General features: G+C 41.0%; 1 protein-coding gene across 1 annotated transcript in view; it reads left to right on the top strand.

The window, feature by feature from the left end:
* The first annotated feature begins 11,993 nt into the window (after positions 1-11,993).
* Positions 11,994-15,704, top strand: part of SLC9A7 (solute carrier family 9, subfamily A (NHE7, cation proton antiporter 7), member 7) — a 183,156-nt gene continuing 179,445 nt past the window's right edge. The window contains exon 1 of the mRNA XM_012652292.1: positions 11,994-12,446. Coding sequence (XP_012507746.1) covers positions 12,128-12,446 — 319 coding nt within the window. The 5' untranslated portion in view covers positions 11,994-12,127. The remainder of the gene's footprint in view (positions 12,447-15,704) is intronic.

The raw sequence follows: 15,704 nt of genomic DNA, 5'->3' as shown, positions 1-15,704 counted from the left end.
CTGAGCCTGCATTAGCAGCTTCCTATGGAGAGAATGCCTGTTATATGAACAAGATAAACTCCTATTTGCTCAGTCAATGGAAGCAGGTTTTCTGCTACTTGCAGCAAAAGTATTTTTAATAAACATAAGAGTTCCTTTTAAGTGGTAAGTTTTCCCATACGTGTCAGAGGCAAAAGTTTACAGCTCCCAGAGGAAAGAAGGATGATGTTTACAGAAGGGACTCCTAAGGTATATGGTAGCTAACCCCGAATAGGGTCCAAGGTAGCACTTTTCAAACCCGGTTACTGCACCATAAACATACAGTCTGCATGGGTTTGTACCGGCATGAAGGCAACAATACCTGTGTCTTCCTCACGTCTCCCTGCTCTTCTTGCTTTAAGAGAAAGATCATCTATGCATGCCTATGGTAGTCAACACATCTATGAAGGTTCCCCAGGGGCTGTTCGACCTTGCTTGTCATCAAATCACAGAGTGGTGCACTGCAGTGGGAGCTCTGGATGGAAGCCCAAATCTGGAGGACTCTAAAAGGAGCTAAAAAATGCAATACCTACATTTTGCTTACTGTAGTGAGACAGGAACAGGCAGCTAGAAAGGACAAACCTGAACTATTAATAAAACCTTTAGGGAGTATCTTGAATTCATAATAGGCTCTTCTTGATTTTAAAACATCTTGCTAATAAGGGTATTCTCTCCAGTATTTGCTGAAATATTTTCAGATGACTTTAAGATAATTAAAAAGGAATCTGGATTCCCAAAGCTTTGCTTAAATGACTCACATTTAGAGGAATCTCAACGTGTATAATGAAAAACATAAAATAAAATTACGAGTGCCCAGAAATGATTTTGTTTTTGTTCTAGAGAATCTCAACCGAGACTGTATTTTGAAATTGAGTCAGGAGGGATTTTTGGTCTTTGGAAATAGAATAAAAAATGAACAGCTCTGGTCTGGGGATGATACATCTGCTGTCAAAACAACACTTTTATATTTAAAAGTACCTTTTATTTAATTTGGAACATATTACAAGGGTATTATAGCATTAAATATATAAAAGATATTTAAACCTTTTCAATTTCTCCGGATTGTGTTGAATTTTAACTATACGTATTTACCAATACAGATCAACTACATGAATGTTCCCAGCTGATAGTCCATAGAACCAGAACAACAAAAGTATGAACGGGGCAGAAAATACATTAGAAAAAAAACAAATAATGACTAAGAAAATATGAATTTGAAATAGACGATCAAGAATCCACGTGAGGTACCTTCAAAAATATAGAACAAAATGACTTCCAATTAAATTGAATTATATGTATATAGCTAAATATTCAAAAACGACATCCGCTGCTCTATTTATGTGTGTTTAATCATTCTTCCAACAAATATTTTTTGAATATCTACTGTATACCAGGTGTTGTGCTCAGTGTATTTTTAAGCTAGAGCTAAACAAAACAACAAAAAATATAATAGAAAAAATTCATCCTTGCCTCTAAAGAGCTTAATGTAAAGTGGGTACATCAATCAATAATCAGATAATATGATACAACATGGAAAGTGTCATGTTAGAAGTAAACATGGGGACTGGGCACAGTGTGGTGGCTCACGTCTGAAATCCCAGCACTTTGGGAGGCCAAGGCAGGAAGATCACTTGAGGCCAGGAGTTCAAGACCAGCCTGGGCAACATAGTGAGACCCTGTCTCTACAAAAAAAAATTTTTTTTAATTAGCTGGGTGTGGTGGCACATGCCTGTAGTCCCAGCTACTCAGGAGGCTGAGGCAGGAGGATCACTTGAGCCCAGGAGTTTGAGGTTGCAGTGAGCTATGACTGCACCACTGCACTCCAGCCTGAGTGACAGAGTGAGACCCTATCTCTAAAAAAAAATAAATTAAATTAAAATAAAAAAATAGAAGTAAACGCGGGCTATTAGGGGAAAACATAGGAAACATCCCAAACCGAGATTAAGGAGGCTTTCTGGAGTAGGTAGCATCTCAACTGGGCTTTGAATAACTAGCAGCAGGTGCCAGGTCAAAATAATTGGTAAGGCAAAAGGAGGAGCACGTGCAGCAACCCAAAGGGGTAAGATATCTTGATGCACCTACAGAAGAAGGAGAGAGGAGGGGCAGTGGCTAGAGATGAATCTAGAAAAGTAGGCAGGGTGTGAATCGCAAATGCGTTAGGCAGGATAGGCTAGGTTATACTGTGGTAACGACCCTGGAGTAAAAAAATAAATAAATTCTCTCCCAGACTGTGTGTCATACATAGGCTTTTCTGCCTTAGAATGCTACCATCTCAGTCCGAAGCTTCAGGACTCACTGCTGCAAGTGGGGAGAGAGAGAGAGGATCATGCATCTGCTCTTAAATACCTTTCCCCGAAAGTAGCATTCACCACTTCTGCTCTCATTTCATTGGCCAAAGCAAGTCATAAAGTCGCCACACATTTCAAAGAGATGAGAGATCCAATCCTTCCCGTTTGCAAGGAGAAGGGAATCAGACATATTATGAACTGCCAGCAAAGTCTACCATGTACCATGCTTAGGAATTGTGATTTTATCCTCAAACGCAGGAACAAGTGCAAGCAGAGGCAAAACAAACACAAGAAACTCTGTCAGCCTTATTACTGGCTGTCCTTTGGCTTTATATTTCAAGTCTCCATAGACTGGAGTACCAGTCAGGGTCCGGTCAGGAAAACAGTACCACTAGATGTTCCCACAGAGGAGGTTTAACATAGGGAATCTGTTACATAGATATTGGAGAACCGAGAGAGCAAAAAGACAACTGCAAGAGAACTCACAGAGAACAACTGCAAGCAGCTACTGCCCTTAAACTTGAGAGAACAACAGGGAAGAGGTAGGCTTACCAGAACTTGGGGATACAGAGCAGAGGCCCTGCTGAATTGACATTTGGGCCTTTTAGGAGGCCTGGTGCTGCTGCTGAGGCTGGTTCTGGAAGCTCTGAAGGAAGCTGCAGGCTGGAGCGAACTACTGCTGTTGGAGCAAAGCAAACAGAATGGCAAAGACCAGGAAGGAAGCCTCTCCCCTCAGGCTGCCTCCCACTCTCCCACGAGTGCCTCCCATTGGCAACACAATAGCCTGCCATGTCTCCAGCTTCTGTCCTGTGTCCGTGACCCCTGGTTTGGAAGGAGAAGGGAATCAGAACTATTACACTTCCTCTTCTCTTTGTCACTCCAGCCTAGGGGCTTCCACATCATGTTTTTCACAAATATACACCAAAGAAAACACTGCATTATCTATACATATTTATAGATTAAAAACTAAACATGCACATCATGTTTCCTAGTTGGAGTCTCAGTTCTTCTATAGAGCCAATTTACCTGCATTAAATTTCCTCTCTTGTAAATACCCGAAGTGGTTTTGTTTTTCTTACTAAATCCTGACTGTGAAAAGAAAGCTGGAGTGGCTAAATCAATGAATCAATGAATCAATGAATCAATCAATCCTGAGTAGACTAGCAACTCTCCAGCTTATTTGTGAAAACCCATCACACAGCTTTTTCGGACACTTGATTTCCAATTCTAGAAAAACATGCCTCTAACCATGATGCTAATATTTATGCCCATTTATTTCATAGTACCCTGTGGGTGTGCCTGAGCTTAAGGTTTCACATCCTGCCACATCCTGCCACATTTCAGGGTAACTGAACCCAGGACATAGCTTTCAGGGACTTCGTGAGGCCTTAACCACCTCCTTAAACTAATATAAAATTGGAGCATGCCCAAGGGTAATCACAGGGTTTGTTAACACATGACCAAGAGAAATTATTTAAATTAACATACAATAAATTTATTTTTAATGTACAGTTATATGACTTTAACATGTGTACAGGTTCATATAACTATCATTACAATCAGGATATAGAACAGTTCCATCACCCCATAAACCTCCCCTGTGATATCATTTTATAGTTACACCCTCTCCCTTCCACTAAGCCCTGGAAACTACTGATCAATTCTCTGTAACTATAGTTTGTCTTTTCAAGAATGTCATACAAATGGAATCATATAGTATGCGCTACAACCTTTTGAGACTCACTTCCACTCAGCATAAGGCCTTTGAGAGTGATCCAAGTTATTAGATATATCAATTGTTCGTTCCTTTTTATTGTTGAGTGCTATTCCATTGCATGGATGTACCAAAGTTTATCCATTCACCCACTGAAGAACGTTTGGGTTGTTTCTAGTTTTTGGTTATTATAAATAAAGCTGCTATTGACATCTGTATACAGGTTTTTGTATGAACATAAGATTTCACTTCTCTTGGATATATACCTAGGAGTGCGATGGCTTACTCTCATGGGTACATGCATGTCAACTTTATGAGAAATTGCCAAGCTGTTTTCCAGAGTGGCTTACCATTTTGCATTCCCACCAGCAACGTATGAGAGTTCCAGGGGCTTTTCATTCTTACGTCCAGGTGGTGTTGTCAATACTTTTTTATTTAATCATTCTCATTCTGATATTTTAAGCCATTCTAATAGGTGGTAATCATAGTATTAATTTTTATTTCCCTAATGGCTAATGATGTTAAACATCTTTTCATGTAATTAGTTGTCATCCACATATCCTCTTTTGTGAAGTGTCAGTTCAAGCCTTCTGCCCATTTTCCATTTGGGTTATTTTGTTACTGTTAAGTTTGGAGAGTTTCTTATATGTTATGGACACAAGTCCTTTGTTGGATACATTTTGCAGATATTCTCTCCCAGTCTGTAGCGTGTCTTTTCATTACCTTAAATGAGTCTTTCACATTTAATTTCGATGCAGTCCAATTATCAATTTTTTTGATGTAAAGATTGTGCTTTTGGTTTCATGTCTTAGTACTCTTTGCTTACCCCAGGTCAGAAAGGTTTTTTCCTGTTTTCTTCTAACAGTTTTACATGTTACATTTCGATCTATAATCCATCAGTTTACCAGACTTTAAGCTGTACTACCAGGCTGTAGTGATTAAAACAGCTTGGTACTGGCACAAAAATAGAGACATTGACCTCTGGAACAGGACTGAGAATCCAGAGATGAAACCATCTGCATATGGTAATCTAATCTTTGACAAAGCTGACAAAAACATACACTGGGGAAAAGAATCTCTTTTCAATAAATGGTGCTGGGAAAACTGGATAGCTACATGCAGAAGACTGAAACTAGACCCCTACCTCTCACCTCTCACAAAAATCAATTCAAGGTGGATAACAGACTTAAACCTAAGGCACGAAACCTTAAGAATTCTAAATGAAGATGTTGGGAAGACCCTTTCAGACATCGGCCTAGGTAAGGGAATTCTTGAAGAAGACCCCCAAAGCAATCGCCAAAGCAACAAAAATAAATAAGTGGGATCTAATCAAATTAAAAAGCTTCTGCACTGCCAAGGAAACTATCATTAGAGTGAATAGACAGCCCACAGAATGGGAAAAAATATTTGCTCTCTACACATCTGATAAAGGGCTGATAACCAGAATCTATCTAGAACTCAAAAAAATCAACAAGGAAAAAGCAAACAACCCCATCAACAAATGGGCAAGCGAAATGAACAGAAACTTTTCAAAAGAAGACAGAATAATGGCCAGCAAACATATAAAAAAATGCTCAACATCTCTAATCATTAGAGAAATGCAAATCAAAACCACAATGAGGTATCACCTAACCCCGGTGAGATTGGCCTCTATCAAAAAAACACAAAACAACAAATGTTGGCGAGGATGTGGAGAGACAGGAACACTTCTACACTGCTGGTGGGACTGTAAGTTAGTGCAGCCTCTGTGGAAAAGAATTTGGAGATACCTCAGAGAGCTAAAAATAGAAATACCATTCGATCCAGCAATAGCACTATTAGGCATCTACCCAAAAGAGCACAAAACATCCTACAATAAGGACATCTGCACCCGAATGTTTATGGCAGCACAATTCACTATTGCAAGAATGTGGAAACAACCCAAGTGCCCGTCAATCCATGAGTGGATTATCAAAATTTGGTATATGTTTACAATGGAATATTACTCAATCATAAGAAATGACAGTGATCTAGCACCACTTACACTTTCCTGGATTAAACTTAAGCCCATTATCCAAAGTGGGGCACCACAAGAGCAGCAGAACGGGACCCATTTGTACTCACCATCAAATTGGTATTAACTAATCAACACATAAATGCACATATCAGAACAACATCTATTGGATGCTGGGGAAGGGGGAGGGCGGCGGGAGAAGGGGGGAGGAGGGAGGAGGGGACGGGTATTTGTATACACAAGGAGTGCAATGCGCACTACCCGAAGGATGGACATATTTGAAACACGGACTTCGGTGGGGGGGGGAACCAAGGGCAACACACGTAACCTAAACATCTGTACACCCATAATTTGCTGAAATAAAAAAAAAAAGAGAAAAAAAATTAATTTTTGTACGAGGTATAAGGTTTAGCTCAAGGTTCATTGTTTTTGCATATGGATGCCCTATAATTTCAAACCATTCATTGCAAAGAATGTACTTTCCCCATTGAATTGCTTTTGCACTTTTGTCAAAAATAAATTTTATGTGTACACCTATTGCTGGACTCTATTCTGTTCCATCAATATATAAATCTATTCTTTCACCAAGACCACCCTGCCTTGATTATACCTTGTTACTTTAGATAGTAGCTTTATATTAAGTTTTAAATCAGGTAATTTGAGGCCTCTAATTTTATTCTTCTTTTTCAAAATTGTTTTGGCTATTCTAGTTACCTTGAATTTCCTACTAATTTTAGATTTACCTTGTCTATAATTAACAAAAGTTCTGCTGGGATTTTTACTGAAATTGTATTAAATCTGTACATCAATTTGGAGAGAATTGACATCTTTGCTAAGTTTAGTCTTCCAGTCCATGAACACAGCATGACTGTTTATTTAGGTCTTCTTTGATTTTTTTCATCAATGTCTTGTAGTGTTTAACATATAGATCCTGAACATGTTTTGTTAAATTTATATCTAAGTATTTTCTTTTCTTTTATTGTGAATGATATTTTTAAATTTTTCATCTCTAATTGCACATCGCTTGTACATAGAAATATGATTTCTTTTTGTGTGCCAACCTTGTATCCTGAGACCTTGCTAAACTCACTTACTTAGTTCTAGGCTTTTATAGATTCCTTGGGATTTTCTATGTAGACAGTCATGTCATCTGTGAATAAGAGAAATTTTCTAATATCCTTTGAGCCATTCTCTTTTTTTTCTCCCTTTTACTTTTGCTCCCTCTGGTTTTTTTTCCTCTGTTTCCCCAGTATTCGATTCAAATTTATATATTGTGATTTTTGCTGTATCTGTATGCCTTTTATTTCTTTTCTCTACCCCGTTGCACTGACTAGGAGTTCCAATACAATATTGACTAAGAGGAGTAATAATGGACTTCCTTGCCTTTTTCCTGATCTTGGGTGGAAAGAATTCAGTCTTTCACATTAAGAGTGGTGCTAGCTATAGTTTCATTTTTTCATACATGCTCTTTATCAGATCTAAGAAGTTCCTTTTTATTCCTATTTTGCTGAAAGTTATTTTCATGAATGGATGTTGAATTTTGTCAAATGCTTTTTCTGCATCAATGAATATGATCATGTGGTTTTTCTTTTTTTAGACAGCAAATGGGGTGGATTGCATTGATTGATTTTCTCATGTTGAACCAGCCTTGCAGTCCTAGGATAAACACCACTTTATCATGGTGTATACTTTTTTAAATACATTGTTAGTTTCAATTTGATAATATTTTGTTGAGGATTTTTATGTCTAAGTTCATGAGAGATATTGGTCTATAGCTTTCTTTTCTTCAACTGCCCATCTGATTTTGATATAAGGGTAATGTTGACCTCATAATATAAGATGGGAAGTGTTCTCTTAAACTTTCTAGAAGAAATTGTATGGTATTGGTGTTATTTCTTCACCCTGAAAACTATTTTTTGCTGGATATATTATTTTGGGTTGACATTTCTTTCAGCATGTTATTAATAAAAATGTGTACTTCTTTATGCCCTCCTTGGTTTCTGATGAGAAATGCATAGTTATTTGAATTGTTTTTACCCTATATGTAATATGTCATTTTTATTTTTCTGTTTTAAAGATATTTTCTTTGTTTTTATTTTCAGCAGTTAGAATATAATATGTCTGGGCATTGATTCCTGTGGGTTTATCCTGTCTAGGGTTTGCTGAGGTTCTTGAATCTTCAGGTTCATGTCTTTTGCTAAATCTGGAATGTTTTCAGTTATTATATCTTCACATTTTTTCCGCACCACACTCTTTCTCCTCTCCATCTGTAATTCTAAAAACACAAATGTTAGATCTTTTATTATTATCCTACAGGTCCTTGTGGCTCTGTTCATTATTTCTCAATTTTTCCTCTCTGGTGTTTGGGTCAGATAATTTCTATTGATCTATTTTCAAATTTATTGACTCTTACATCTACATTCTGCTTTTTTGTCCATCCAGTCACTTTTAAAATTCCGACTATTGTATTTTTCAGTTACGAAATTTCAATTTGGTTCCGTTTTTACGTCTTTGCTGAGACTTTTATCTTTACATTCATTTCAAGATTATTTGTCTCTACTTGTTGGAGCATTTTAATAATAGCTGCTTTAAAGTCTATTTAAGATAATTCCAATATCAGTGTCATCTTAGCATTGGTGTCCACTAATTGCCTTTTCCCACTCAAGTTGAGATTTTCATGGTTCTTCAGGTGCTAAATAATTTTGGGTTGTATCCTGGACATTTTGAATATTATGTTACGGGACCTTGTATCTTGTTTTAATCCCATGGTGGAATAGTAATATTTTTATTTTAACTTGTAATCGATGTGATTGGGTTTAGGTCGCAAGTTCCAACCTGCCTTTTGTGGATCATGGCTCCAAAGCCAATTCTGTTTTCAAAACTTTTGCAGTGCTATTCGTATCTGTCCCATGTGTGTTTTATCCAGTGGCTAGTCTAGGACCTGGGTGGTAATCTGCCTGTTAGTTAAATTATTACTGTCTTTGGTATGCTGTTGAAGATCAGATCCACATGCAGATTGGGGTGAACTGAGGAGTTCATAAGCAACTTTATGGGTTGTTTTTCTAAACTCCTCCCTCTCCGCCATCTCCCTGGTACTTTGAAGTTCCTTGGAGTTCCCCTTTTGATCCACTGGCTGTAAATCTGGGTCTTTATTTACTCCTCTCAGTCATGCCCTTCTTGCAACTTCGTCCATGTCTGGGGCCAAGAAGCAGGAAGACAGAGAAAGAGAGAGAGAGAGAGAGAGAAAAATATATATATCATTGGGGGTTTGCCCTCACTGTCTTGGGACCACAGCTACCCCAAACAGAGAGGAAGGTTCTCCCTTTCCTCACCATTTTTGGGTGGTTGAGGATACCACTTCCTCCATTGTCACTATTGACTCAACTACCACAGTGGGATTGCTCATTGGCTAAGATATGAGACAATAGAGAAAAAAAAAAAGAACAATGGCACATTTCTCCTACTGTCTCTGAACATCAGGATACCCATTTCCCTGATTTTCCTGGAGCTCTCTCTGTTCATGTTGACACCTCCTTCCGGGTTTTGGGCTGTCTTGAGTTTAGTCTAGTGGAGACTGGAGGAGAAAACAGTAAATTCACTGCCAGTTCAGTTTTACTTTAAATTCTGGTGTTTCCCCTCAATTTACCCCGTACAATTTACTTTTCGGAGTCCTCAAATATCTGCTCCATGCATTCTGTTCAGGTTTTATAGCTGCATTCAGTGGGAGATAGTGGGTTGAGTGTGATTATTCTATGTTAACTGGAATCAGAACCTCTATATTGTATAGGTTAGTGTTTATATATAAATATGTATAGATAATGCAGTGTTTTCTTTGGTGTATATTTGTGAATAAAAGTTGGGACTAGTCTTTTCATACTCTACCCAAGACAACTACTTTACATAATAAATACTCTTCTGGTTATCTACTGCTGTGGAAGAAATCACCTTCAAAATCAGTAGCTTAAAATAACATCAAGCATTTTATTATGTCACCATTGTAGGCATTGATTAGGCTCAGTTAGGTGGTTCTTCCTTGGGCCCTCTCATATGTTTACAGTAAGATGGTGGCTGGGAATGAAATAATTTGAAGGCTTATTCATTTGCATGTGTGACATTTGGGCTGGGAACACTCAAAAGTTTGGGCTTCTGTGGCATCTGCCTCTATTGCTACATGTTCTCTCTACATGGTTTCTCCAGCATGGTACTTTAAGATAGTTAGATTTCTTAAATACATTCAGGCCTCCAAAGTGAGGGAGAGGAGAGAGAGACACACACAGACACTAGATTGCCTTTTATGACCTAGCCTCACAAGTTACATATTCTGTTCTTTGAGGCAGTCACAAAGGTCCACCAAAGTTTAAGGGGAGGAAACAGATGCCCTCTTTTGATGGGGGATGGTAAGGCTCTGGGATTGGAAATATGATTATGGCCATTTTTGGAAAATACAATTTGTCACAAGTACTAAAAAGTCTGTACTTCTAAGGTAGCTCCCGAGTTGCCTTCGGTGTGAACTATAGCAAAAAGTTCTGCCCTTGGCTATTGGGGACCCAGGAGGGCATACTACTATGACCAATATGGTTAGTTTTCAGCAAAAAATGGATTTTAGTGAGTCTCCAGAAATTAGATCAAATTTTCCTGTTGTCGTATAACCTTCTCTGTGACCATCCAACTTTTTAGTATTTGCAATTTCATTGGAAACCTGCATGGAACTTCAAGGTATGTGGGTGCTTGCAGGGCCTAGACGAGTAGGGAAAGATGCTAGCTATAATCTAGATGAAGAGATTTCCCTGCTGTAAATGAAGGCACTAAGCAGGGCTGGCAGAGTGTTCACCCACAGGGGAAACCAGGAAGACTGCACTGCTCCAAAGAGCCTTCCTATCTAATACCATCTCTAACCTATTACTCCTTTTGGTAAAGCATTGCCTTTTTCAGTGAATCGTCCTAAAAATGCAAATTCCTCTGGGAGAGAAAACATGGACGGTTGGTACGGATTTCAGAGAGGTTCAATAAACACATGAGCACAGTGCTAAACAGTGGGAATTCAATGATTCATTTGATCTCTTTTCTTCTTTGACCAGAGGAACAAGGTGTATTGAAAATTCTAGTTGCTGAGAATTTGTTCCAAGAGGCTTCCACTTCGTAATTTTGGTCAGAGCTGGGCTTGGCCCTAAGATTCATCCAAAGACCCCCGAGGCTACCAGGATGGCAACATAAAAGGGTCATCAGGGTAATCTCTCCGACAACCTTAGGACCGGCTGCTGCTCATCTATCAGGAACGGCAAATATTCAGTTCCTTCTGGTTCGACCCTCTTCTCCAAGGGAATTATTATCACAATTCAGAATAAGAAGTAAGTGTATTTCTCAAGTGATGAAATAGATATTTTAGTGCCTTCCCCCGATTCCAACCCCTTATTGGTCCTCACATTGAATCAGACTAGAGCAGAGGTTTGCATGAAGCCTAGCAGATTCTGGGGAGTCCCGAGAGGTGGCGGGCAACCTGAGAGATGAGGAAAGAGAGGTGTAGGGGCTAACGTGGCTTCGTGGCTCCTTGGTTCCCTAAGAGTCCCCACTTTACTGGCCACGGGGCGGCTACACACTGGCCTGATATTAAACACTTGGCGGTGGCGCCAGAGACAGGACTCAGACCGCACAGCGAGCGAATCTAAGTCGATGCTCCTGCCAGGTGCGGGCGACCTCTGGTGTCCCATTTGGGAAGCGCGGCGTCGGCTGCCCAAGAACTGGCTCCGCGATCCCAGACGGCCTGGCCAGGTGTGCAGGGAAGGGGCGAGGAGTGCAGAGAGGCCAGGGGCCAGCGGCTGGCCTGCGGGTCCGAGGGCGGCAGCTGGCCCCACCTCGGTGGCCCAGTCGGCGCGCCTCTCGGCTCGGCTGGGGGACGAACAGGTGCGCGGGCGGGGGGCGGTGCTTGGGGATCCTGCGCACTGCGCGCGCCCCTCCCCCGCACGCGGCTCCCTGCGCAGCCCGGGCCCCCGCGCCGGTAGGAGGCGGAGCTGCGGCCGCCGCGGCCACTCGGGCAGGTCGGTGGTGCCACCAGAACCCGCCGACGGCGCGGACTGCTGGTCCCCGCGCAGACGAGGCGCAGGCGGCCCTGGGGCCATGGAGCCTGGTGACGCGGCGCGCCCCGGCCCGGGGCGGGCTGTCCCGGCGCTGCCTCCGGGGCTGCTGCTGCTGCCGCTGCTGCTGGGTCGGGGGCTGCGAGCCGCCGCCGCGGCCTCCTCCTCTGGGGCGGCGGCCGAGGACAGCAGCGCCATGGAGGAGCTTGCCACTGAGAAGGAGGCGGAGGAGAGCCACCGGCAAGACAGCGTGAGCCTGCTCACCTTCATCCTGCTGCTCACACTCACCATCCTCACCATCTGGCTCTTCAAGCACCGCCGGGTGCGCTTCCTGCACGAGACCGGGCTGGCCATGATCTACGGTGAGCATCCCTGTCCGCACCCACTGCCCCCCACACCCCTCGGGCGGCCGGGCGTTGCGCTCTTCCTGGCGCCCTGCTCCCCCTTCACTTGCTAGCTTGTTCCTTTTACGTTTCCCGCTGCGATGGTGTTGGTTCCCAAGGTCAACTGTCTTCATTTTCTGGCTTTCTACTACCGTTAAAAAGAATTCCACCTCAGACGTTTCTTTACCAGGAACCCAGGAAAATGAAAGGCACAAGGGTGGCCCCGTTCTGTCCGCCCCGTTCTGTCTCGCTCCCCCCATACACACCCCCCGCCCCAGTTCATCTCGACAGAGTGTGTATGCGGGGACTGGAGGTGCGTGACTTCCCAGAGGTCCGCATCACCCCACGGGACAGGCCACAGCAGGGGATGAGGACAAGGGCTGAAATTGTCTCGGCTTAGGTATGGGCTGCCGGGGCCTCTTGGATGCCATATCCAGGGTCAGCCTGGGTGGGCGTCCACTTCTGAGGTTTATGTTCCAAGGTCTCTTGTTGATAAAGTCAGAGCATGAAGTGCTGTGAAAGATGAACAGTGGTCCAGGACCCAGGGTGGTGGCATCACGGTGTCAGGCCTAGATAGGGAGACAGGCACGCCTCCTGCTCTTATGTCCCAAGTGGGAAGTTATAAACAATTATTTGCTTTCTCAAGCGAAGAGGAGCTTTTGTATTCCTAAGATGGTTAACATGGAGTGACGTTGAGACACATTTCTGAGTATAGGAAGAGGAAAAGTAGTGGTCTTAATTCTGTAGTCAGCCATCTTTTGTTAAGGGTGGGCAGATGCCACCATCCTTTTTTGGATTTAATGGTACACAGTGTATTACATGCACAGTGGTCAGTAAAAATCTCCTGTTATTACGTGGATGTTAGCCACAATCTGAATTATCCCTCTTCCTCTTCTATGGCCCCTGCCTTCCCCCTCCCCCCAAACTGGAGCCAAGTAAGTATTCTCTTTCTTTTTGAATTTAATTCAATGGTGTTAAAGCTCGTGTTGGCATCCTCATGTGAAATAGATAAACCCACTTCATGACTTCCCAACAGGGAACATTTTACATTAGCACTTACTCTGGAGGGATCTCTCCACTCAATTTCCATCCAGAGTTCCCTGATAGAGAATGGAAAGCAGAAACCTTAATCTTTAATGTGAAAATTACCCTTGGTCCTAGGCCTTGCTTCACATGGTTCTTGATTAGTTGTTGACAGCCAGGGCTCATGGCCACCACGCCCTCTCAGACAAACTGTGTAAGGGGCAAGCGCTCCAGTTTTGAAGAAGTAGTGGCCTAAACAGATCTTGAATTGAAACAGGATCAGGTCTAGAACTGGGTTTAGTTATTGCAAATCATAGGTCTCAACACAGACTTGGCATCCATACCTGACCGTTCTTGACCTCTGGTTTGTGTCAGTTGGTGACAAATGACTGATGCCAGGCTTGCAGGTAAGCTGAGAGGTTTCCTGAGCAGATAGTGAGTGGGGAATTGAAGCACATGGTCATTTCAGGTGATTTACTCTGAACCATGATGCAAATGAAGATTACCTTTATATGTGTACAGATAGCCATGAAAATATTTTTATTTAATAGGCCCTAGATCCAATTCCTTAAAGGACAATGTGAAATAGGAGGTAGATTTGACAGACTCATAAATACATGCTCAAGGGATGGAAAATGGGATTTAAAAATATATTTTCTGCAGAGTACTCCATGTTCTTAGGAGCTCAATCACCTTTATCTTAAGGATTAAAAACAACAGTGGAATTTTCCTTTACTGATATGTACTTTTAAAACTCACCTCGATCTTTCAGTTGTTTGGGCTGTGCTATAGGGTACTGTCGTATTTTATGAACAATCATGCTACAAATCTGGTTTAATTGATGATTGTTCAGAAAAGGCAACATCATCTCATAGCATTCCTGTGTAATTTTGCTCTATATCTTTGTGTTTTATCGTTACTTTTAAAGGTATAAAGAAATTTTGTTTGTCAATATGTGATGTCTTAGGTTATGCCACATATTAATATTTTGATGCGGATTGTCTGTAATCACGAGAAAACATTTTCTCTTTCTCTCAGGGACATTTGGTCTTCTGTTTCAAGGCCTCCCAAATCTGAATTCTAATGTCATTTGGTTAGCTAATTATTCATTATATACCGAATACTATTGTGATGGGGATTCTGATAAAAAAATTTAGCTTGAAAATCGTTTAAAAATTGTCCATGATATTTTGATATATATAGTGAAATGATTGCTACAGTCAAGCAAATCTTTGAACACTTAAGTGAATGCAGTACAGATTTTTCAGGACTTGTCTTTTTCAATATTAAACAATAAGGAATCAGATTTTACTTCTTGATATCAATAGAGGAAGTGAGTAATTGTCCTCTTGGCTCTGAGTAATGAAGGACAAAAAGACCTAAGGAAACATTCGTTAAGTATCTGCTGTGTGCTGGATGCCGAGCTTAATTTCTGGAGGCAAACAATTTAACTTTAAAATGTTGGTAAATTTTTATGAATGGAAGAGTTCAACTGTGAATTTTAAAACCCCTTATTCTGAAAAAAATTTTTTAAAAAATCTAATGTCTTGCCACCTTTTTACATTTAAGTGACACTTTAGTATGAGAGGAACATTTCTCTGGAATAGTTCTATAATCTGTATTAATGTAGGCCAACTTCTTCTGTTTCAAATTGAATATCCAAACATAGAAAAATATGTTCAATTTTACATTCATGAAACTCCATAGTCTGTTCTAAAAGAATATGTAGTATTTTTCATCTTGGGAATACAAAAGGCTTTACAAAATGATTGTACTAATCTTCCGACATAAGTAGTGTACTACCGATTCTTTGCCTAGAATAGCTGTTATCCTTGGCACTTGTGAATTGAGAGTAGACCTAAATGATGCTTCTCCTTGGGGTATACCCTCCGCGTTCCTACCTCCCATGAAACCAGGCTATTTCTCTCAGAATCGTCTTTTCTTTTGATTCTTCAGTGCATGCTACATGATAACTATTTGCCATGACTTATAGTCGATTCTCATTATTCACAGCAGTTATGTTTTGTAAAGCCATTGCAAGCACTGAACTCCTAGGGGAAATAACAGGGTTTGGTTCCTGCAAGTCTCTGGTCACAATATATTCATCAACCTATCAATACATAACCCATAACCTTGTTTTATATGTGTTTCTGTTTTAAGATACCTTACTTAATATATATTTTTGACTCATTAACATTGAACTTATGGCCAACA

Source organism: Propithecus coquereli, unplaced genomic scaffold (genome assembly GCF_000956105.1).
Source record: "Propithecus coquereli isolate 6110/MARCELLA unplaced genomic scaffold, Pcoq_1.0 Scaffold388, whole genome shotgun sequence".
In the NCBI taxonomy this organism is placed as follows: Eukaryota; Metazoa; Chordata; class Mammalia; order Primates; family Indriidae; genus Propithecus; species Propithecus coquereli.
The sequence above is the reverse complement of the archived record's forward strand: the minus strand, read 5'-3'. Positions and strand labels throughout refer to the sequence as shown.